Below are 21,877 nucleotides of genomic sequence, written 5' to 3'. Positions count from 1 at the left end.
GAACGACGATGATGTACACATTCCCATATATTTCTATGGTGTTAACCGTATTAACCGTACGAACATTTCTATGGTGTTCGCTCAAGAAATACCATATATTTTTTTACTTCAGTTAATCTTTTGTTTTTTCGGTAGATTTGAAAAACCGAATTTCAAAACGACATCCTATCAAAAACAAGACACCATAAAGACCATAGAATTTGCTTGGTTCGATTTATTTTTGGCATGGTTTTTGAGCTCAGTTTCAAAATGTACAGAGTGAGTGATTTGAGAATGAGAATGCATAGAGTGGGGTTTTTTTTTTTGAGGGAAATGCATAGAGTGGGATGGTGAGAGGAGGGATCTTGACAAGGAGGCGAGCCCAAACCCAGACGCTGCCTTCTCCCAGTGAAAGCAAAAAAAAAAAAAAAAAAAAAACGGAAGGCCCAGGGCGGATCCTAACGCGAATTCGAAACGAGTGGGGACCAGCAGCACGGTTCCTTCTTCCTCCCCGGAAATCCCGAAAACACAAACGCCAACCCCGTGCCGTGCTCCGCCTCCGCAATCGTCTCCCTCCCCATCCCCAACCCATTTCAAATCAAACCTCCCCCCTCCCCTCCCCTCCTCCGCCGCACCCACCCCCACCCCGATCGCGCCGCCCTCTCCGGCGACATCTCCGCCGGGCCCCCGTCGACCGCTCCTCCGTCCCGCCGAGTCGCCGCACACTGGTGAGTGAGCTCGTATCACACGGAGGTGGAAATCCGCGGCAGGCCCTAATTGATTCCCCTCGATTCGGTCCCCTCCTCGCAGGCCGCGGCGCCCTCGCCGGGACCGGGATGAGCGGTGGCGGCCAGCTCCTCCAGATGGAGACGGCGTGCGGCGCCCTCATGCGCGAGCTCCAGGTGCGCGCGCCCGCTGCCCCCTTCGATTACGTGCCGCGACGGTGTGATTCGCGGCGGTTCTGATGATCGCTCGTGGTTGTGTTGGCTGGTTGCGTGTGTGTGTGTGCGCGCAGGTCATCTGGGACGAGATCGGGGAGCAGGGCGCCGCGAGGGACACGATGCTGCTCGAGCTCCAGCAGGAGTGCCTCGACGCCTACCGGAGGAAGGTGGACCAGGCCAGCCGCTGCCGGGCGCAGCTGCGCCAGGCCATCGCTGACGCCCAGGCCGAGCTCGCCGCCCTCTGCTCCGCCATGGCCGAGTCGCCCGCCCTCGTCAGGCAGGTTGGTACAAAACTATTGTGCTAATTGTGTGCAGTGTACACTGTGTAAATGAATTTCGGGTCCCTGCAATTCTGTTATCCAGTCAGTCCTAGCTGTGTTAGGAACTTAATTCTATGCGTACCACGCAGGTTAGCTATTCGGTACGTCAGAAATTCCAGCAGCTATTAGTTTCTGTTACTTCTGTCATTTCATTTATCTGATGAGAAATCAGGATATTCAAAATTAAACCCCCTTTCAAATAAATAAATGCACGCAGTTCTTCCATAGATGGTTGCAAGTATGCCTAATCGTCAGCGATAAGTTGGCTGATGGGTTCATAATGGTAGTGACCCCAACCAATCCATGCAGAGGAAAACTGAGGCTCGTGTAAATTTGGTTGCAGTCATACCATTTTGATTCCATCCTAACAAGGCAGATGTGTGTATTAACTGACCAATTTGACTGTAAAACACAGTTTCAGAATAATGATGTCGCACGTTCGCTCCACACATATATTGTTAATGCAACTAATTTTAAAGGCTTGGCGCTTCCTATAGGGACTCCACCAATAATGAGTATTTTATATCATATCTTTTCTTCATTCTAAACAGAAAGGATGTGGCTTACGGGAGGAACTAAGTGCAATCGTCCCATATCTGGAAGAGATGAAGAAGAGAAAGGTCGAAAGATGGAATCAGATTCTTGATGTTATAGGCAAGATAAAGAAGATATCATCTGAGATCAGACCTGCAGATTTTGTCCCTTTTAAAGCACCTGTGGATCAATCTGATCTATCCTGCAGAAGGTTAGAAGAGTTAAGAATGGAGCTGCAGTCCCTAGAGAAAGAGAAGGTTCATATTCATGCCTTTTGCCCTTTGTACCCACTGATTACATTTTCTATTTCTCACATATGCTAGCTCTGTCATTTTCTGAATATCTTGCAGAGTGAGCGGCTAAAGCAAGTAATGGATTACCTGAATACTTTGCATTCCTTATGTAAAGTACTTTCCGTTGACTTCAAACAAACAATATCTGATGTACACCCCAGTCTCGATGAGGATGGCGTACCAATGAACATAAGCAACACCACAATTGAGAGGTTGGCGTTGGCAATACAGAGACTACGGGAAACAAAAATTGAAAGGATGCAGAAGGTTAGCATCTTACAGTTCTAATCTAGAAAATCATCATATGACTGCTTTCGGCCCTTAACTCTGTTAGCTCCAACAGCTTCAAGATCTCTCGTCTACAATGCTCGAACTATGGAATCTTATGGATACGCCGATAGAAGAGCAACAGTCATTCCAGAATATAACATGCAATATTGCTGCATCAGAACCTGAGATAACAGAGGCCAATGCCCTTTCCATTGATGTCATCAACTTTGTGAGTCAATGTGTTGTTTGCAGAACTTGGTTTAATTGTTTTTCTTGGTTAGCTTAGTGGAGATGATATTCTTTGATGCAGGTAGAAGCTGAGGTACTGAGGCTTGAGCAACTGAAAGTCAGTAAAATGAAGGATTTAGTTCTTAAGAAGCAAACAGAACTAGAAGAGCATCGTCGACGGGCGCATTTGGTCGGAGATGAACATTATGCAACTCAGTTCAATGTCGAGGCCATTGAAGCAGGTATGTTTCTAGTTTTCTAATATGCTTTGGCGCATCGGGCGGAATAAGGATTTTTTTCCTGTAAATTTCTTTGCTGCAGCATTCAGATACAAACAGATGTGTTTGTTGATATAATTTATTAATGTTGTAACAACCAACGTAATTTGCTTTGTTGTTTCATTGCAGGTGCTATTGATCCCTCACTTCTTCTAGAACAAATCGAGGCATACATCGCAACAGTTAAAGAAGATGCTTTTAGCAGGAAGGATATACTTGAGCGAGTTGAAAGGTGGCTAAATGCATGTGAGGAGGAAGCTTGGTTAGAGGATTACAGCAAAGTATGGTTGTGTTTGATTACTTGATCCAGGTCTATATCAACTAGTACTAATTTCACTATCTACATGTGATGTTAGGATGATAACCGATATAATGCTGGGAGGGGTGTACATATTATGCTCAAGAGAGCTGAAAAAGCCCGTGTTTTGGTTAACAAGATACCAGGTGAAACACCTCTACTACATACGATTTTCTGCTTGTTATTTTGAAAATACTGCCGCTTATCTGTTTATTGTTGCATGGAGCAGGAATTGTAGACGTTCTTACAAACAAAGTTCTAGCTTGGGAGAAAGAAAGGGGCACTGAGTTTACTTACGATGGCGTATGTATCCGTAATTCCACTTCTATTCTTGTGAGTAAACACAATATCTGTTTCTATACCGTCAAAAGTTCATGCCATTCAACCTTTTCAGGTTAGTCTTCTGTCGATGCTTGATGATTATAGGATAGTTCGTGAAGAAAAGGAGCAGGAAAAGAAGAGGCAAAGGGTATTCATATTTTGCCGAACGTTTATTTGCACTTGTATCTGTGTTCATCTGCGGATGGTATCTGATGTGTGAGCAATTGCAGGATCAGAAGAAGCTCGAGGATCAATTCAAAGCTGAGCAGGAGATGCTGTACGGATCAAAGCCAAGCCCTTCATCAAGGTCGAACAGTGGGAAGAAGGTTACCAGAAACTCCTCGGCTGGTACAAACCGGAGGCTGTCTGTTGGCGGAGGACCAGTGCGGACTCCAAAATCATTGACACCTCAGTCAAGATCCGTCCGTTCAGCCAAGAAGACAGAAGATAGTGGCACTCTGTCCCCTGGCAAGTTCACTTAACCATAGCTGATGCAGTTGTTCAGTTTATTTACTTTCGAATTAACAGACTATCTCTGATGAAAACAAAAAAAACGCTTTCAGGTAGTAGAGGCAAAGGCACTGCCAGTCCTCCGATCAAGAAGTTATCATTCAAGGCAAGTACTCTTGGTGAGACTGAAACCCCTCGTAAACCCTTCACGCAGATCACACCCGGAAATAGCATCCAATCGACGCCCGTGCGGTCTGCCCCCAGTGGTACCGAAGGCGAGAACCGAACTCCCAAGATACTCGCAGCACCAACTCCTAGGACGCCGATGACGGTGACCTCTCCTATGCAAATGGCCACAACGCCTGCTCTGACTGCCGCATGGGCTGCACCTGTCTGCGTCTCCAATGACAAGCCGGAGCTGTGTTTGCTAGAGAGCACCGAGTACTCCTTCGAAGAGAGGCGCCTCGCCTATCTCGCTGCGCACGCCGCTTGACTCTCGAGGAATGCCGGGGAATGCGGTGTAGGTAGCTGCAAGTATGTCATCTGGCATGGCAGGGCCAATCTTGTGAGAGACGCTTGGCTAAATTGATACAGGCACATATTTTTCTGATCGAAGGCACAGCCATATGTCATGTTTCTATCAGTTGGTTGGTAACAGATTTACATTGCTGCCTCCTGCTGTAGTTCCGCAGAAGATTTGTTTCGACAGGTCGGCGGAGATGCTTAACTCTATGTGTCCGCGTTGCTTGTGATATTAAACCTACACAATTGAACATAACATTGCTAGCAGCATTACATTTTCCATGTAGCCATGGCTGCGCGATAAACAGGCAACATGTTGCCTGATTGGCAGGTGAATGCAGAAACCAGTATGTACTAAAAGGTTGACCTATCCTGCAGACTAATTTGTAAAATGAACCATTGGCCAACCATTGAACCCCACACGCACCTCTGCTCAAAGCCATTGTGCCAATCGCGCCAAGTTACAACCGTCGAAAAGCACCTAGTTTCCTCAAGTTAGAGCATACGGTTTATGCCGCGCGTGTACATATTTACTCTGATGATGAAAATTTACAAACAGGTGGAGTGATGAATCGTATCCTCTGCTTTCATGCAAACTGACATGAACATATGGACAATAATGTGATCACTGCTAAATGTTTCGATTCTGATACCCAGAAGGGAAGTGTAACAGGGTCGAAGCAGCTAGGGTATCAATTGATTGCAAACCTATCTAGGTTAACACGAGCATAGCTCCCAAGTAGATCCCCTGTCTGCATTGCATTCAACCGTGCTTTCCCCGGCTTTTCACCGAAATTGACAGCATTCAACCATGCTTAAAAACAGGGGCGCACCTACAACATTGGACTTCTGGAGCTCCGACCTTCCTCTCCCATTGGCGGCACCAGCCAAGGAGAACAGCAAAACACCAGCTTTTTGGATCAAGATTACATGTTCTTCTTGATAACCACTGGAAAAGGAATTTAACATGACAGGGAAGGCAGACAGCAAAAAATATACGAGACAACTAATGCACAGAGAAATATACGAGGATACCACGACTAGCTGGCGAACTCGCACGTTGCTGCAACACAGATAAACATTGACGCTTCTGATAAGAGAGTCACTACAGGCCTAAGGAACTTGCACATTGCTGCAATGCAGATGAACATTGCTTCATTGCTCCTGAATTTACAGACCATCCATTCCATGAGGAGACAATGTGCTCATATGCCGGATTTGTCTGATTCAGCATATAGGCAGATTACACGACGAGACAAAAGCAAGGCATATAGACTACAATCTCTCTAGAGAATTCCATATATGCATAAGACTGACAAGAGTGTCACTACAGGTCTAAGGAACACGCGTACAGCACGCAGAGTGTTACTTCTGGTTTGAAGCAAGTTTGGCAATGAGCTCGTTCAAAACAGAGGGATAGGTCGTAATTAACGGCTCCCAGCCATCGGTCGCCATTACTTTTTGCAAACTCAAGGGAGATTGGACTTGGATAAACTTCAAGCACGCCTCCTTCAATCCGCGGCAGTGGCGCTGCTCAGCTAGAGCAAGAGTGGACGCCACCGAGGTCACACCTATGCGCTCAGACAGTCGCTTTTCACAGATAAACCTGAGCCGCTGGAGATCATATCTGTCTGCGGCTACAAGCAAGTCTTGTAGCCATTGCAGCTCCGTTTCATCCTCTGCTGGTTCCTCTCCTTCTCCTTGTTCCGCAACTTCTGCCATTTCATCCTCTGCTGCTTCCTCTTCTTGCCCTTCTTCCATGGCCTCTCCTTCGTCCTCCTCCATGTCGTCCTCCTCCAATAGAGGGAGTGAGTCCGTGTAGATGAAGCTAAGCAAAGCCCTGAACACTTTTGCTTCCATGTCTTTGATCTGGATGGCACTTGATGCAGCAGTGCCCTCCTTCATGGGGCCGAAGAATTGTGCCACGAAGACCTTAGAACGGGCTGCAAGCACACATCGGTGTGCAGCGAACATCTCGCCGTTGACCTCGAATGTCACATCAGCACCAACCTTAGTCTGAAGGAGATTGTTTAAATGTTGGTCTATTTCAGACAGGAGCACCTTGTTGCGACCGACATCCTCGGTGTTGCAGACCATGATGTCACACCGGATGGTGAAACGATCATCCATCAGATTCGCTGATTGTTCAAGGACATCTTTTCTCATGAACTTGCCGTAGCCCCGCAGATACTCGCCGCGGAAGCTGAGTGTCTCGGTTCCAGAAATGTACATCGGCTTGTGCTTCTCTGCCTCGTCGATGAAACTGAACTCGAACTTACACGCTCTTTGGCATCGTCGTTGAGAAGGTTAACATATAGAGAAATGAAGTCGGCACAACTCTTCTTCTGACCGTTAGGATAGTACTCGATGCACCACTCATGGCGTCCTACCATGAAAGGGCGAGAGCAGATGCTCACGCCGGTGGGTGTCGCTCGCTTGGTCCGCGAGTAGTCCTGGACCACAAGCAGGTGGTACCCGCAGTTCGTGCTGGTGACGACGGGCGACTCGGTGGAAGGGCACAGCTCGCCGCCGGCCAGGACGGATACGCCGGCGAACGTCGACGACATTGCGAATCTGCGAGCGGATCCATCGAAAATGTTGGCGTCCCTAAGTTCAGAGTTGACATGGCGAATCTGCGAGTGGATCGACATGGCAAACCTGCTCACGGAGTCGCCGTCGCTCAGCTCGTTGCGCCGCCCGCGCCGACGCCGTCGCTTCTCCCCGGAAACAGAGTATGCGCCGCCGACTCGTCTGTGCGCGCGTGCGTCCTGAGCCTGCCTTTTTTTTAGGCAAGGCCTGCCAAGAGTTAGGGTTTTCTTTACCACGTTGATTGGGCTTCTGTTTGAAGGCCCTCACAGCCCACGAGCTGCAAGCCCATACATCATTCACAACACTGATTTGGGGGAACCGAAGCCTGAAACGAATCATGCAGAAATCTGCAGATGCAAAAAATATAATCCAGTTCATTTCAGAAAAATAATATAATCCGGTTTTCATTTACGGAATGCTATATAGCACTTCACTTGAAAAATGCAGATGCAGCTCTTTTTTCTTTTCTTTTTTCAAAATTCACATTTCGAAGTTTCAGTAAGTTTTGTAAAAATAATCGCACATGTTCACATGGATGTATACTACGTATGTGTAAAGTTTGATGATGATATACATTAACGTGAGAGTGTAAGTGCATCTAGTGCCCCTTAATGATTTTGGTGTATTGAAGACTTATAGATTAAGGGACTAATATGTTTGTGAGTGTACACATGCTCTATAAATCGATGAGGAGTTTAATATTTACAGTGAAAGTCGACCCCTAAAAATGAATGTCTTCAGCCGAAGACTTTGTTCTCCTGAATACTTTAAAAGTGATGAAATTGGTGTGACCTTTAAGACTTGGATATTCATGCGAGAATTATGAAGCGTGAAGACTTTTATTTTCGTAGTTTCATTTTCTCTTTCTTGAGTCATAGGAAACACGCATTGTTAAAGGGGGTCGAGGTAATACCAAGGAAACTGATTTCCACCTGATGCTCATCTCAAAATCCTATACCTATCCAATCCTTTTGAGTGAAGCCATTGAAAATCTCATATCAGTTCAGTCAATTTTTTCAGTGACAGAGACGAAGATCTTCTGGTCTCTGAGGAATTTGTTCTGACTGAGGAGTTAGGAATTCGCCAGTGCGGATTGCCTACACAGTGAGGAACATGATAACCCCGAGGAATTCGAACCTCAAATCCGACCGTTGATGTGCTACGCGCCAGCTGTCCTAAAATATCCTACCACCTAACGGTCATATCCTTGAAGGGCATTTATGTCTTATCATGTCGGGCTGCTCCCTAGGCTACAAATAGCCGCCCCCTACAACCACTAGCTGGTTGGCTGCTTCGAGAAAACTGACACTTGTCATTTGAAAGCATCCCATCCTTCGAGGACTTTGAGCGAAAATCGTCAAATGAGGAAACCCTAATCCCAAATCCAAACGTACAAACCCAAAGTGATTGAGCATCACTGAAGAGATTGCTCCTGCGTGGAACCGACGCTTGTTACCTTCGAGGACTGTATATCCTCCAGAAGGTTAGGCGTCATGGCCTGAGCATCAAAGAGGAATTGTGAATCGCCGAGTGACCTAGTCTGTGAAGGTTTGGAAGTCACCCGTGAAGATTTACCATGAGTGTCGGGCGAGATCTGCGTGATCTTAGCTCAAGGAGAATATAGTGAGGACTGTGTGTCCTCGAGTTTAAATACTCAGCCGCTCCAACCAGACGTACAACTGTCACAACAGTTGGAACTGGTCGACCAAATCATTATCTTCACCAAGCCTACTGGTTCTATTTTCTCAACCCTTTCATTTCTTCATTCATGTGTTGATAAACCTGATGATTACTGTTTGAAGACTTTGATTGAAGACTTACTCTAATTCTTCAACCCTATTTCTTCAGTCACATTGTCTTCAGCCTGTTTATCCTGTGTTTACGCTTCCTATACTATGTGTTTATCTTTTATTTCATCATGATGACTATGCTATCGCTCTGTGATGCTTATACCTGAGTACTTATTCCGCTGCTATTAGTTCTTTGCTTAGGAATTTCCTCACCCTGAAATTCCTTAGTGAAGAATTCATAAAAAATCACCTATTCACCCTCCCTCTAGTCGACTTAACGCACTTTTAATTGGTATCAGAGCAAGGTACTCCATTGTTCTGTGTGATTTTGGTTTAACCACCTGGAGTTTTAGTTATGTCGACTGCAGGTATGATCAAGGTCTTGGCTGGGTGTCCTACCTTTGATGGGACGGACTACCCCTACTGGAAGAACAAGATGCGCATGCATCTTGAGGAAATTGATAACGATCTTTGATATGTTGTGGAAAATGGTGTTCCCTTAGTCACTCCGTCTGTGAATGCTGCTGATGTGAAGAGATTCAAGCAACTCGATTCTCAAGCGAATAATAACATATGTGGCCATCTGAGCAAAGGACAGTACGGCAGAGTGAGTGCCTTGGAAACTGCCAAGCTGATTTGGGACATGTTGTCCAAGGTCAACAAAGGAGTATTAACTCAACGTGACTCCCGAGTTGATGTTTTTCGCAATCTCTTCAACCGCTTCAACAGACTCGACAACGAAAATGTTCAGCAAACCTTCGATCGCCTCACTAACATCTCAAATGAGCTTCAAGCACTTAGTGCCACTAACATCTCCGATCATGAGGTGGTGAAGAAATTGCTGAGATCACTTGATTCCTCATTTGATACTCTTGCACTCATGATTCAAGAGCAAGCTGATTACAAGTCACTAGATCCTGCTGATATCCTCGAGAGGCTAAACACTCATGAGTTCCAGCTTGCTGAGAAGAGAGACCTCTATGGACCGAGCTAGGGAAGATCACGTGCACTAAAGGCCAAGGCAGTCTCCGAATCTGAAGCTGAAGATTCTGGTAGCAGCCTTGGTGATCCTGAAGAACTGGGCCAGGACCTAGCAATGCTTGTGAAGAAATTCCAGAAGTTCTCTCGCCGCGGTCACTTTGAAAAGTCTTCAAGAATTGATGATTCCTCGCCTCATGGCTACAAAAAGAGAACTTGCCACAAATGCAAGAAACCTGGACACTACATGCCTGATTGTCCTCTTTGGGAAAAGGAATCAAAGAAGAAGAAGCACAAAGATGATGATTCTGATGACTCAAAGAAGAAGAAGAAATCTTCAAAGTCTTCATCTCACAAGAAGAGCAGTTCCAAGAAGGCCCGGACATTTATTGGCAAGGAAATGGACTCTGAAGCTGAATCTGAGGATAATGTGGAAGAGGAGGAATTTGAGGAGTCAGACTCTGGTGTGGCGAGCTTAGCCCTCGCGATCGCTAACGTCAGCAAGTCCATCTTCAACACTGAAGAAAATGACCTCCCCAACTCTGCTGACAAGAGCGTCATGACTATGCTCCCACCTACTGCTTCATGGCAAAAGGTGCCAAGGTACTCAAACATCCCCCCCTCTGACTCTAGTGAGGATGAATCTGATGAAAATCTCAAGCCTAGCTAGCTATTCCAAACTTGCTAAAATTGTTGTTAAACAACAGAAGGCTCTAGAAAAGATTCAAAATCAACTAGACAGAAGCGATGACTGATGTCTACTACACAACCTTCTTCTTGTGGACGTTGTTGGGCCTGCAAGTGCACAGGTTTGTAGGACAGTAGCAAATTTCCCTCAAGTGGATGACCTAAGGTTTATCAATCCGTAGGAGGCGTAGGATGAAGATGATCTCTCTCAAGCAACCCTGCAACCAAATAACAAAGAGTCTCTTGTGTCCCCAACACACCCAATACAATGGTAAATTGTATAGGTGCACTAGTTCGGCGAAGAGATGGTGATACAAGTGCAAAATAGATAGTAGATAAAGGTATTTGTAATCTGAAATTATAAAAACAGCAAGGTAGCAAGCGATAAAAGTGAGCGTAAATGGTATTGCAATGATAGGAAACAAGGCCTAGGGTTCATACTTTCACTAGTGCAAGTTCTCTCAACAATAATAACATAGATAGATCATATGACAAGCCCTCAACATGCAACAAAGAGTCACTCCAAAGCCACTAACAGCGGAGAACAAACGAAGAGATTATGGTAGGGTCCGAAACCACCTCAAAGTTATCCTTTCTGTTCTATCTATTCAAGAGTTCATAGTAAAATAACATAAAGCTATTCTTTCCGCTCAATCCATCATAGAGTTCATACTAGAATAACACCTTAAGACACAAATCAACCAAAACCCTAATGTCACCTAGATACTCCATTGTCACCTCAAGTATCCGTGGGCATGATTATACGATATGCATCACACAATCTCAGATTCATCTATTCAACCAACACAAAGTACTTCAAAGAGTGCCCCAAAGTCTCTACTGGAGAGTCAAGAACATGTGCCAACCCCTATGCACAGGTTCATGGGCGGAACCCGCAAGTTGGTCACCAAAACATACATCAAGAGGCACATGATATCCCATTGTCACCACAGATAAGCACGGCAAGACATACATCAAGTGTTCTCATAAAAGACTCAATCTGATATGATAACTTCAAAGGGGAAAACTCAATTCATCACAAGAGAGTAGAGGGGGAGAAACATCATAAGATCCAACTACAATAGCAAAGCTCGGGATACATCAAGATCGTGCCATAGAGGGAACACGAGAGAGAACACGAGAGAGAGAGAGAGATCAAACACATAGCTACTGGTACATACCCTCAGCCCCAAGGGTGAACTACTCCCTCCTCGTCATGGAGAGCGCCGGGATGATGAAGATGGCCACCGGTGATGGATCCCCCCTCCGGCAGGGTGCCGGGACGGACTCCCGAGAGGTTTTTGGTGGCTACAGAGGCTTGCGGCGGCGGAACTCCCGATCTATCTTGATATTCGATGTTTTTAGGGTACATAGGCATATATAGGCAAAATAAGTCGGTTGGGGGGGGGGGGTGCTCGAGGGGCCCATGAGATAGGGGGCGCGCCCTACGGAGGGGGGGGGGGGTTCCCTCCTATCTCGTGGAGTCCTCGAGTATCTTCTGACTTGAACTCCACGTCTCCAGGATGATATTCTTCCAAAAAATCACGTTGCCGAAGGTTTCATTCTGTTTGGACTCCGTTTGATATTCCTTTTCTTCGAAATACTAAAACAGGCAATAAAACAACAATATGGGCTGGGCCTCCGGTTAATAGGTTAGTCCCAAAAGTAATATAAAAGTGTATAATAAAGCCCATAATCATTCAAAACAGGTAATATAATAGCATGGAACAATAAAAAATTATAGATACGTTGGAGACGTATCAAGCATCCCCAAGCTTAATTCCTGCTCGTCCTCGAGTAGGTAAATGATAAAAATAGAATTTTTGATGTGGAATGCTACCTAGCATGATTCTCAATGTAATTTCTCTTTATTGTGGCATGAATGTTCAGATCCAAATGATTCAAAATAAAAGTTCATATTGATAAAAGAAATAGTAACAGTTCAAGCATACTAATCAAAGTAATCATGTCTTCTCAAAATAACATGGCCAAAGAAAGTTATCCCTACAAAATCATATAGTCTGGCTGTTGCTCTATCTTCATCACACAAAGTATTTAATCACGCACAACCCCGACTCCAAGCCAAGCAATTTTTTCATACTTTAATAATCTCAAACTCTTTCAACTTTCACGCAATACATGAGCGTGGGCCATGGACATAGCACTATATGTGGAATAGAATGGTGGTTGTGGAGAAGACAAAAAGGAGAAGATAGTCTCACATCAACTAGGCGTATCAACGGGCTATGGAGATGCCCATTAATAGATATCAATGTGAGTGAGTAGGAATTTCCATGCAACGGATGCACTAGAGCTATAAATATATGAAAGCTCAACAAAAGAAACTAAGTGGGTGTGCATCCAACTTGCTTGCTCACGAAGACCTAGGGCATTTTGAGGAAGCTCATCATTGGAATATACAAGCCAAGTTCTATAATGAAAAATTCCCACTAGTATATGAAAGTGACAACATATGAGACTCTCTATCATGAAGATCATGGTGCTATTTTGAAGCACAAGTGTGGAAAAAGAGATAGTAGCATTGTCCCTTCTCTCTTTTTCTCTCATTTTATTTTTTCTTTTTCTTTTTCTCTTTTTTTTCTTTTTTTTCTTTGGCCTTCCCTTTTTTTCTTTTTGTCCTTTCTCTTTTTTCTTCTTTTTTTTTTCTTTTTGTAAAGTCCGAAGTCTCATCCCGACTTGTGGGGGAATCATAGTCTTCATCATTCTTTCCTTACTGGGACAATGCTCTAATAATGAAGATCATCACACTTTTATGGATTTACAACTCAAAGCTAGAACAAGATATGACTCTATATGAATGCCTCCGGCGGTGTACCAGGATATGCAATGAATCAAGAGCAACATGTGTGAAAATTATGAAGGTGGCCTTGCCACAAATACAATGTCAACTACATGATCATGCAAAAAGCAATATGACAAAAGTAATGCATGTCATATGAACGGAACGGTGGAAAGTTGCATGGCAATATATCTCGGAATGGCTATGGGAATGCCATAATAGGTAGGTATGGTGGCTGTTTTGAGGAAGGTATATGGTGGGTGTATGGTATCGGCGAAAGTTGCGCAGCACAAGAGAGGCTAGCAATAATGTGTTGGAAATATGCCCTAGAGGCAATAATAAATTGGTTATTATTATATATTTCCTTGTTCATGATAATCGTTTATTATCCATGCTATAATTGTATTGATAGGAAACTCAGATACATGTGTGGATACATAGACAACACCATGTCCCTAGTAAGCCTCTAGTTGACTAGCTCGTTGATCAACAGATGGTTACGGTTTCCTGACCATGGACATTTGATGTCGTTGATAACGGGATCACATCATTAGGAGAATGATGTGATGGACAAGACCCAATCCTAAGCCTAGCACAAAGATCGTGTAGTTCGTATGCTAAAGCTTTTCTAATGTCAAGTATCATTTCCTTAGACCATGAGATTTTGCAACTCCCGGATACCGTAGGAATGCTTTGGGTGTACCAAACATCACAACGTAACTGGGTGGCTATAAAGGTGCACTACAGGTATCTCCGAAAGTGTCTATTGGGTTGGCACAAATCGAGACTGGGATTTGTCACTCCATGTAAACGGAGAGGTATCTCTGGGCCCACTCGGTAGGACATCATCATAATGTGCACAATGTGACCAAGGGGTTGATCACGGGATGATGTGTTACGGAACGAGTAAAGAGACTTGCCGGTAACGAGATTGAACAAGGTATCGGCATACCGACGATCGAATCTCGGGCAAGTACAATACCGCTAGACAAAGGGAATTGTATACGGGATCAATGGAGTCCTTGACATCGTGGTTCATCCGATGAGATCATCGTGGAACATGTGGGAGCCAACATGGGTATCCAGATCCCGCTGTTGGTTATTGACCGGAGAACGTCTCGGTCATGTCTGCATGGTTCCCGAACCCGTAGGGTCTACACACTTAAGGTTCGATGATGCTAGGTTTATAAAGGAAATTTGTATGTGGTTACCGAATGTTGTTCGGAGTCCCGGATGAGATCCCGAACGTCACGAGGAGTTCTGGAATGGTCCGGAGGTAAAGATTTATATATGGGAAGTCCTGTTTTGGTCACCGGAAAAGTTTCGGGTTTTATCGGTAACGTACCGGGACCACCGGGAGGGTCCCGGGGGTCCACCAAGTGGGGCCACCGGCCCCGGAGGGCTGCATGGGCCAAGTGTGGGAGGGGACCAGCCCCAGGTGGGCTGGTGCGCCCCCCCACAAGGGCCCAAGGCGCCTAGGGTTTGGGGAGGGGGTGCTTCCACCTAACTTGGGGGGCAAGTTTCCCCCCTCTCCCCCCTTGGCCGCCACCCTTAGATGGGATTGGGGCAGCCGCACCCCTTGGGGTGGAAACCCTAGAGGGGGTGCACCCCCTCCCTCTCCCCTATATATACTTGAGGGTTTTGGGGCTGCCAACACATGAGTTTCACCTCTCCCTGGCGCAGCCCTACCTCTCTCCCTCCTCCTCTCCCGCGGTGCTTGGCGAAGCCCTGCAGGATTGCCACGCTCCTCCATTACCACCACGCCGTTGTGCTGCTGCTGGATGGAGTCTTCCTCAACCTCTCCCTCTCTCCTTGCTGGATCAAGGCGTGGGAGACGTCACCGGGCTGTACGTGTGTTGAACGCAGAGGTGCCGTCCGTTCGACACTAGGATCTCCGGTGATTTGGATCACGACTGTCGGTGTACTAGAGTAGGGGTACCCTAGTACCCCGAACTTGTGCACGGGCAGTCGCAGCGTCCCGCGGCAAGGGCTTGCCGGGTGACCGCCAAGATACTCCGTGGCTCCTTTGGAGCCATTCAAGAACCAAGTATTCAAGTCAAGGAGACAAGACCCCGGCAAGAGGAGCTTGCCGGGAAGGCCAACCGAGGCATCTCAAGAAACTTGCCGCGACGCACCATGCATCCCGGCAAGGCCCGGCGAGCGACAAGCTTTCGGGCGCGACAAGACCACGACCGTGGCAAGACGCTTGCCGGGGCAAGCGGCCACTCTGCGACCACGCTCCAGCGCATCCACCAACGTGCCACCCTGGGGGCTTTTCCAGGCACGCGTGGCGGAAGGCTACGCAGCCAGCGGTGCGCGGAGGCATGCGACGCTGACAAGATCGCCATCGTGGCGAACGGTGGCACACCTAATGGTCCTTTTCTGCACTGTTTAGGCGACACAGACGGGCATTTAATGCCCTTGTCCCCTGCCGTCAGGGTTAGGTAGGGTGCACTATGCAGGCAACTGTACCAACCACCTCTCTTTTTACACTTTTACCCTTCTCTGCGTTGCCACCTGTCGGTGACCCCTTGCGCATATAAAAGGAGGCCCATGCGCAACGTAGAAGGGGTTCAGGTTCGACTAGTTGGCAAAGTTCGGCTAGCTCATTCATTCAAAGCTAGAAAAACACTTAGCTCTCTTGAGCAAGAACACAATACAATCAAACAAGCAGTAGTAGGAGTATTATCTCTCCGGAGAGCTCCGAAGCTGGGTAAACTGCTCGTGTGCTTCGCCTCGATCTGCTCTACGTGCGACCTCCGCCCCCCGCCGAACCGAAAGAGCTCGGTCCGCCGGTCCCATAGGTGTTTGTGGATCAGTTTCCCCGACATCTTTGGCGCGCCAGGTAGGGGGCGTCGAGATTGTGTGAACCTGATCCGGAGTTCACACGAGCTAGATCTTTGTTTTCTTCGTCAACATGCCACCGAAGAAGAAGGCTTCGGAGGTAGCTACTCCATCCGCGTCGATCTCACTGCCACCGGAACAAGCGGGTGGTGGGGTTGACGCTGGTGGAAGAACGGACATCGGCGAGGAAGCTCATGGTGCTGCCAGGTCCAAGGACAAGGCTGCACAAACCTTGGTGTCTTCACATCCGCCGCGCCTCTCTCAGGAGACGCAGGACCGACAGCGTCATGGTGTTCGCAGCACCATACGCTTGTTGGACCAAGATCAAGCTGGTGGGTCTCGAGGCGCTCAAGACCAGCATGCACACCAACATGTTGGCACGAGTGAAGTACGGTCGCCTGGACGGGGTACTACTCCTTCTAACATAGTTAGGAGTCCGAGCACGTCCCGCTCCTCGCACCGTTCGCCACTGCCGCCCACCACTCCAGCAGAAGCTCTAGCGCGAGCTCAACTGCTCCTGGATTACCCTCCTGTGGAAGACAAGCTCGACCAATGGAGGGCCACCATTCAGAGTCTCATCGGCTTCGCCAACGGCGACAATCCACGGCAGCCGAGCGCGTCGCTGCCGCGGCAGGACTGCCAGGCGCGAGCCTGTGGCGACAAAACTAGTGGGGGTGCAACCACCATGCACTCTCCACCCCGAAGGCCAAGATCGCCGACTCGCCGGATCCACCTCGACAGCGACTCCACCGCATCGTCGGATCCACGAGCTCGTCGCGATCAGCGCCAAGTTCTTCACGAACGACAGCAAGAAGACGCTCGTACTCACATCGAGCGCCGAAGAGAAGCACGACGTCAATCCGACAAGTGCGCTTGGCCCTCTGTTGACATGCACGCGCCCGGAGAACCAGGCGACTTGCGGTACGCGGTAGGTTGCCCTGCGTTCACTCGTGAGCTGCGGCAGGTCCAGTGGCCCAGCACGAAGAACTTCAAGCCAGATGTACCGGAGAAGTACGACGGCAAGACGCACCCATCGGAGTTGCTCAGCATCTACACCATCACGGTGCAAGCTGCCGGGGGCGAGACGACAAGATCCTTGCCAACTACTTCCCGCTGGTGCTCAAGCCCAATGTCAGATCCTGGCTCATGCACTTGCCGGACAACTCCATATCTTCCTGGGCTGATCTATGCCATCAGTTTGTCGGCGCCTTCACAGGCGGCCACAAGCCTCCTGGCCAAGAGAGTGACCTTCACTTGCTCGCCCAGAAGGAAGGAGAGCCCCTGCGCAAGTACATACAGAGATTCAGCAACGTGCAGCACAACATCCCAGACATCCACCCTGCCGCGGTAATCAGCGCGTTTCATCAGAAAGTGCGGAACCGCAGGATGCGGGAGGAGATGGCGATGTGCAAGATCAGAGACGTCAGTGAGCTATATGCCCTGGCCGACAAGTGTGCACGTGCTGAGGAAGGGAGGAGACTCCCCGGAGAGAATATAGGAGGAGGAGGATCTGACAGTGAGGATACTGCCCCGGCAAGGAAAAACCGGCGGCGGAATAACAGAAAGAAGAAAGGCAAAGAGGTGCTAGTTGTCGAGCAGTCCGGCAACGGAGGTGGCGCCAAGAAAGCCAAAGCTGGTGGCTCCGGCAAGGAGATTGCCGCAGAGGCTGTGGCGGTCGCCGACAAGCAGGACGGCACCAACAAGCAGTACTGCAAGATCCACCGCACCAAGGGCCATGACCTCCAGAGCTGCAAGAAAGTCGAGCAGCTTGTCGAGCAGCAGAAGGCTGAATACGAGCGGCGCGACAAGGAGAAGGCCCAGGAAGGTGCTGGAGGATCCGGCAAGAAACGTCCCGGCCGAGGAGGACGCCGCGGCAAGGCCAAGCAGCGGCAAGGAGACAGACCTCCCCGCGGCCGCGACAAGGATGAAGATGACGACGACGACGAAGACATGGATGATGACGAGACTGATGAGCAGGAGTTCCAGAAAGCCACAGAGGTCCTGTGCGTTGACGGCGGTGCTTCTCTGCATACTTCACACCGCCAGCTCAAACAGTGGGTGCGGGAAGTCAATGCGGCAGAACCACCCGTCGAGTCACGCAGGCCTCTGAAATGGTCCAGCACGCCTATCATCTTTGATATTGAGGACCACCCTAGATCGCATAACTGCGGTCGGGTGCTTGCCGATGTTGGTTTCACCAACTATTCGCAACCTCAAGGTCACAAAGATGCTAGTTGACGGTGGGCCGGCTTGAACCTGATCTCCTCCGCGGTACTCCAGAAACTCCAGATCCCTGACAGCGAGCTTGAAGAGACCGGCACATTTCAAGGAATCAATCCGGGAAGGAGCAAGCCGAAGGGAAAGATCACGTTGCCGGTAACATTTGGCAGCGAGCTGAACTTCAGGACTGAGAGGGTCACTTTTGACGTTGCTGACTTCCCATTGCCTTACAATGGGATACTCGGTCGTCCAGCACTCGCCAAATTCATGGCAGCCTCTCACTATGCATACAACGTACTGAAGATGCCAGGCCCGATAAGCGTCATCTCTGTCCCTGGCGACAAGAAGGATGCTCTTATCTGCGCCGACAAGATCTACCGGGAGGCAACGGCCGCAACAGATCGCAAATCACTTGCCGCTGAAGCTCCCGGGGGGAAGAAGAAGACCAAGTCCGGCAAGAGTTCTGATGCCCACTCCGGCAAGCGCACCTCTTCGGAGTGCTGCGCTACCGTCGAGGACGCACCATCGAGCTCCACCGGCAAGTGTAAGAAGGCAATGGCAGCTCCACCAGAGACCAAGAAGGTGTCCGCCAAGGAGGACGGCACTGGTGGTACCTTCACCATCAGTGCCACGCTCGATCCTAAATAGGAAAGCGCGCTCGTTGCTTTCCTGCGGGCGAATGTCGACGTGTTTGCGTGGCAACCGTCTGACATCCCCGGTGTTCCCAGGAAAGTAATTGAGCACCACCTTGCCGTCTGTCCTCATGCGCGGCCCGTCAAGCAGAGAGTCAGGAAACAAGCAGTGGAGCGCCAAGAATTCATTGCAGAAGAAATCAAGAAGTTGGAAGCAGCAGGCCTTGTCAGAGGAGTGCTCCATCCTACGTGGTTGGCCAATCCTGTTGTCGTACGCAAAGGCCAACGGGAAATGGAGGCTTTGTATCGATTTTACCGATGTCAATAAAGCTTGTCCCAAAGACCCATTTCCCTTGCCGCGCATCGACCAGATTGTTGACTCCACAGCCGGATGTGACTTGCTTTCATTTCTTGATGCATACTCAGGATACCATCAGATCTTCATGGCAGAAGAGGATGAGGAGAAAACCGCATTCATTACCCCATGTGGCACATACTGTTTTGTACGGATGCCCTTTGGTTTGAAGAATGCTGGTTCAACATCTGCAAGGGTAGTCCATCACGCTTTTGAGCCGCAAATGCACAGAAATGTGGAAGCCTACATGGATGACATAGTGGTCAAGAGCAAGGACAAAGCAACCCTGATCCAAGATTTAGATGAAACCTTTGCGAATCTGTGCAAGATCAACCTCAAGCTGAACCCCGAGAAGTGTGTGTTTGGAGTCCCTTCCGGCAAGCTTCTCGGATTCTTTGTGTCTCAGCGGGGGATTGAAGCCAATCCCGACAAGATCAAGGCCATTGAGCAGATTGAAGCACCAAAGTGCGTCAAGGATGTACGAAGACTTGCCGGTTGCGTGGCTGCTCTCAGCAGGTTTATCTCTAGATCTGCTGAGCGCGCCCTGCCGTTTTTCAAAATATTGAAAAAGGCAGGTCCAATGAAATGGACTCCGGAAGCGGAGGCTGCGCTGCAGGACTTGAAGAGATACCTGTCCTCCGCTCCAACACTTGTCGCACCTAGGCCACAAGAGAAGTTGCTGCTGTATATAGCGGCAACCAATCAAGTGGTTAGTGCTGCGTTAGTGGCGGAGAGGGAGGCAGATGATGAGCCAGCAACCACGGCAGATGCATCCAGCGACAAGCAGGGGGCTTCACCGGCAAGCTCTGGTCCGCAAGCTCTGGTCCGGCTTGGCAAGCTCTGGTCCCGACAAAGATGGATCTGCGCAGACGCATAAGGAGGTGCAGAAGAGAATGGTGCAGCGCCCAGTTTACTTTGTCAGTTCCCTTTTGCAGGGGGCTAGGTCAAGGTACTCTGGTGTGCAGAAGTTGCTTTTCGGCCTTCTCATGGCCTCGAGAAAGCTGCGCCATTACTTCCAAGCACATGAGATCACAGTTGTCACTCGCTTTCCGTTGAAGAGGATACTGCAAAATCCAGAAGCAACAGGCAGGATTGTCGAGTGGGCACTGGAACTGTCAAGCTTTGGCCTCAAGTTTGAAAGCACTTCAAGTATCCAAAGCAGAGCATTGGCAGAGTTCATAGCAGAGTGGATGCCAACACCATATGAAGAGATTCCAGAGACGAGCATCCCCGTCAAGGAGGCAAGCAAAGAGTGGCTGATGTACTTTGATGGTGCCTTCTCGCTGCAAGGCGCCGGTGCGGGCGTGCTGCTTGTCGCACCCACCGGAGAGCACCTCAAGTATGTAGTCCAGATGAACTTCCCCAAGGAGCAAGCAACAAACAATACTGCAGAGTATGAAGGCTTGCTTGCCGGTCTCAGGATCGCGGCAGACCTTGGGATTAAGAAGCTCATTGTCAGGGGAGACTCACAGCTTGTCGTCCGCCAAGTGAACAAGAGTTATCAGAGTCCATTGATGGAAGCTTATGTTGATGAAGTGAGAAAGCTAGAAGAGCACTTTGACGGCCTACAAATGGAACATGTTCCAAGAGCTCAGAATGACATTGCTGATGGTCTGTCAAAGTGCGCCGCACTTAAGTTACCTGTGGAACCAGGGATCTTTGTGCTCAAGCTGACTCAACCATCCGTGACACCATCAACTGGACAGAGCAAGAAGAGAAAGTTGATTTCCGGTGACTACTTTCCGGCAGAGCTTCCCGAAGCCGCCGCCAAGAAGGTCCCCAAGATCAACATCAAGAGTGCTGAGGAGCAGTTTGCTCCAGCAAGTCTTAGTGCTTGTTCCGTCGAAGCAGACGCTCCCGACAAGCTTTGTTCCGACAAGCTTGCCAGGGAACATCAAGCTCCGGCTGAGCCGCAGGTTCTCGCCGTAGAAGTGGATGTTCCCGCAGCAGCTGATGTGCCTTTAGTCCTTGTTGTCGAGCCACAAGCTCCAGCATGGGCACAGTAAATTGTCCGTTTCCTTCAGACAGGAGAACTTCCCCAAGAGCAAGAAGAAGCGGAAAAAGTAGCCCGGCAGTCAAGTATGTACCAGTTTGTCGACAACATACTGTACAGAAGAAGACTCAACGGTGTGAAATTGAAGTGTATTTGCCGGGAAGACGGACAGAAGCTGTTGGCAGAGATACATGGAGGCATATGTGGTCACCACATTGGCGCAAGAGCACTTGCCGGCAAAGCTTTCCGGCAAGGTTTCTTTTGGCCGACAGCCCACCAGGATGCAACTGCACAAGTAACCAAGTGTGAAGCATGCCAGTTCCATTCCAAGCAGATTCACCAGCCAGCTCAGGCTCTCCAGACGATCCCTTTATCCTGGCCATTTTCGGTCTGGGGGCTCGATATCCTTGGCCCCTTCCCCCGAGCTGTCGGGGGCTTCGAGTACTTGTACGTTGCAATCGACAAGTTCACGAAATGGCCGGAAGTGGAACCAGTGAGGAAGGTGACAGCACAGTCAGCAGTCAAGTTCTTCAGGTCGATTGTTTGCCGTTTCGG

At 48.6% G+C, this 21,877-nt stretch overlaps 1 protein-coding gene and 1 pseudogene across 1 annotated transcript; one reads left to right on the top strand and one right to left on the bottom strand.

Moving 5' to 3' along the window:
• Positions 1-596: 596 nt before the first annotated feature.
• On the top strand, positions 597-4,690 carry LOC123097916 (65-kDa microtubule-associated protein 3). Its single transcript, XM_044519769.1, has 13 exons — positions 597-707; positions 790-881; positions 995-1,201; positions 1,792-2,031; positions 2,125-2,334; positions 2,411-2,566; positions 2,648-2,807; positions 2,973-3,124; positions 3,200-3,287; positions 3,371-3,444; positions 3,536-3,610; positions 3,693-3,930; positions 4,026-4,690. The coding sequence occupies exons 2-13, from the start codon at positions 816-818 to the stop codon at positions 4,403-4,405; spliced, it is 2,046 nt and encodes a 681-aa protein (XP_044375704.1). The 5' UTR covers positions 597-707; positions 790-815; the 3' UTR covers positions 4,406-4,690.
• An 847-nt stretch (positions 4,691-5,537) lies between these two features.
• LOC123097909 (BTB/POZ and MATH domain-containing protein 2-like) lies at positions 5,538-7,201 on the bottom strand (annotated as a pseudogene).
• Between the last annotated feature and the right edge of the window lie 14,676 nt (positions 7,202-21,877).

The sequence above is a fragment of the Triticum aestivum genome, chromosome 1B (assembly GCF_018294505.1).
Source record: "Triticum aestivum cultivar Chinese Spring chromosome 1B, IWGSC CS RefSeq v2.1, whole genome shotgun sequence".
NCBI lineage: Eukaryota > Viridiplantae > Streptophyta > Magnoliopsida > Poales > Poaceae > Triticum > Triticum aestivum.
The sequence above is the reverse complement of the archived record's forward strand: the minus strand, read 5'-3'. Positions and strand labels throughout refer to the sequence as shown.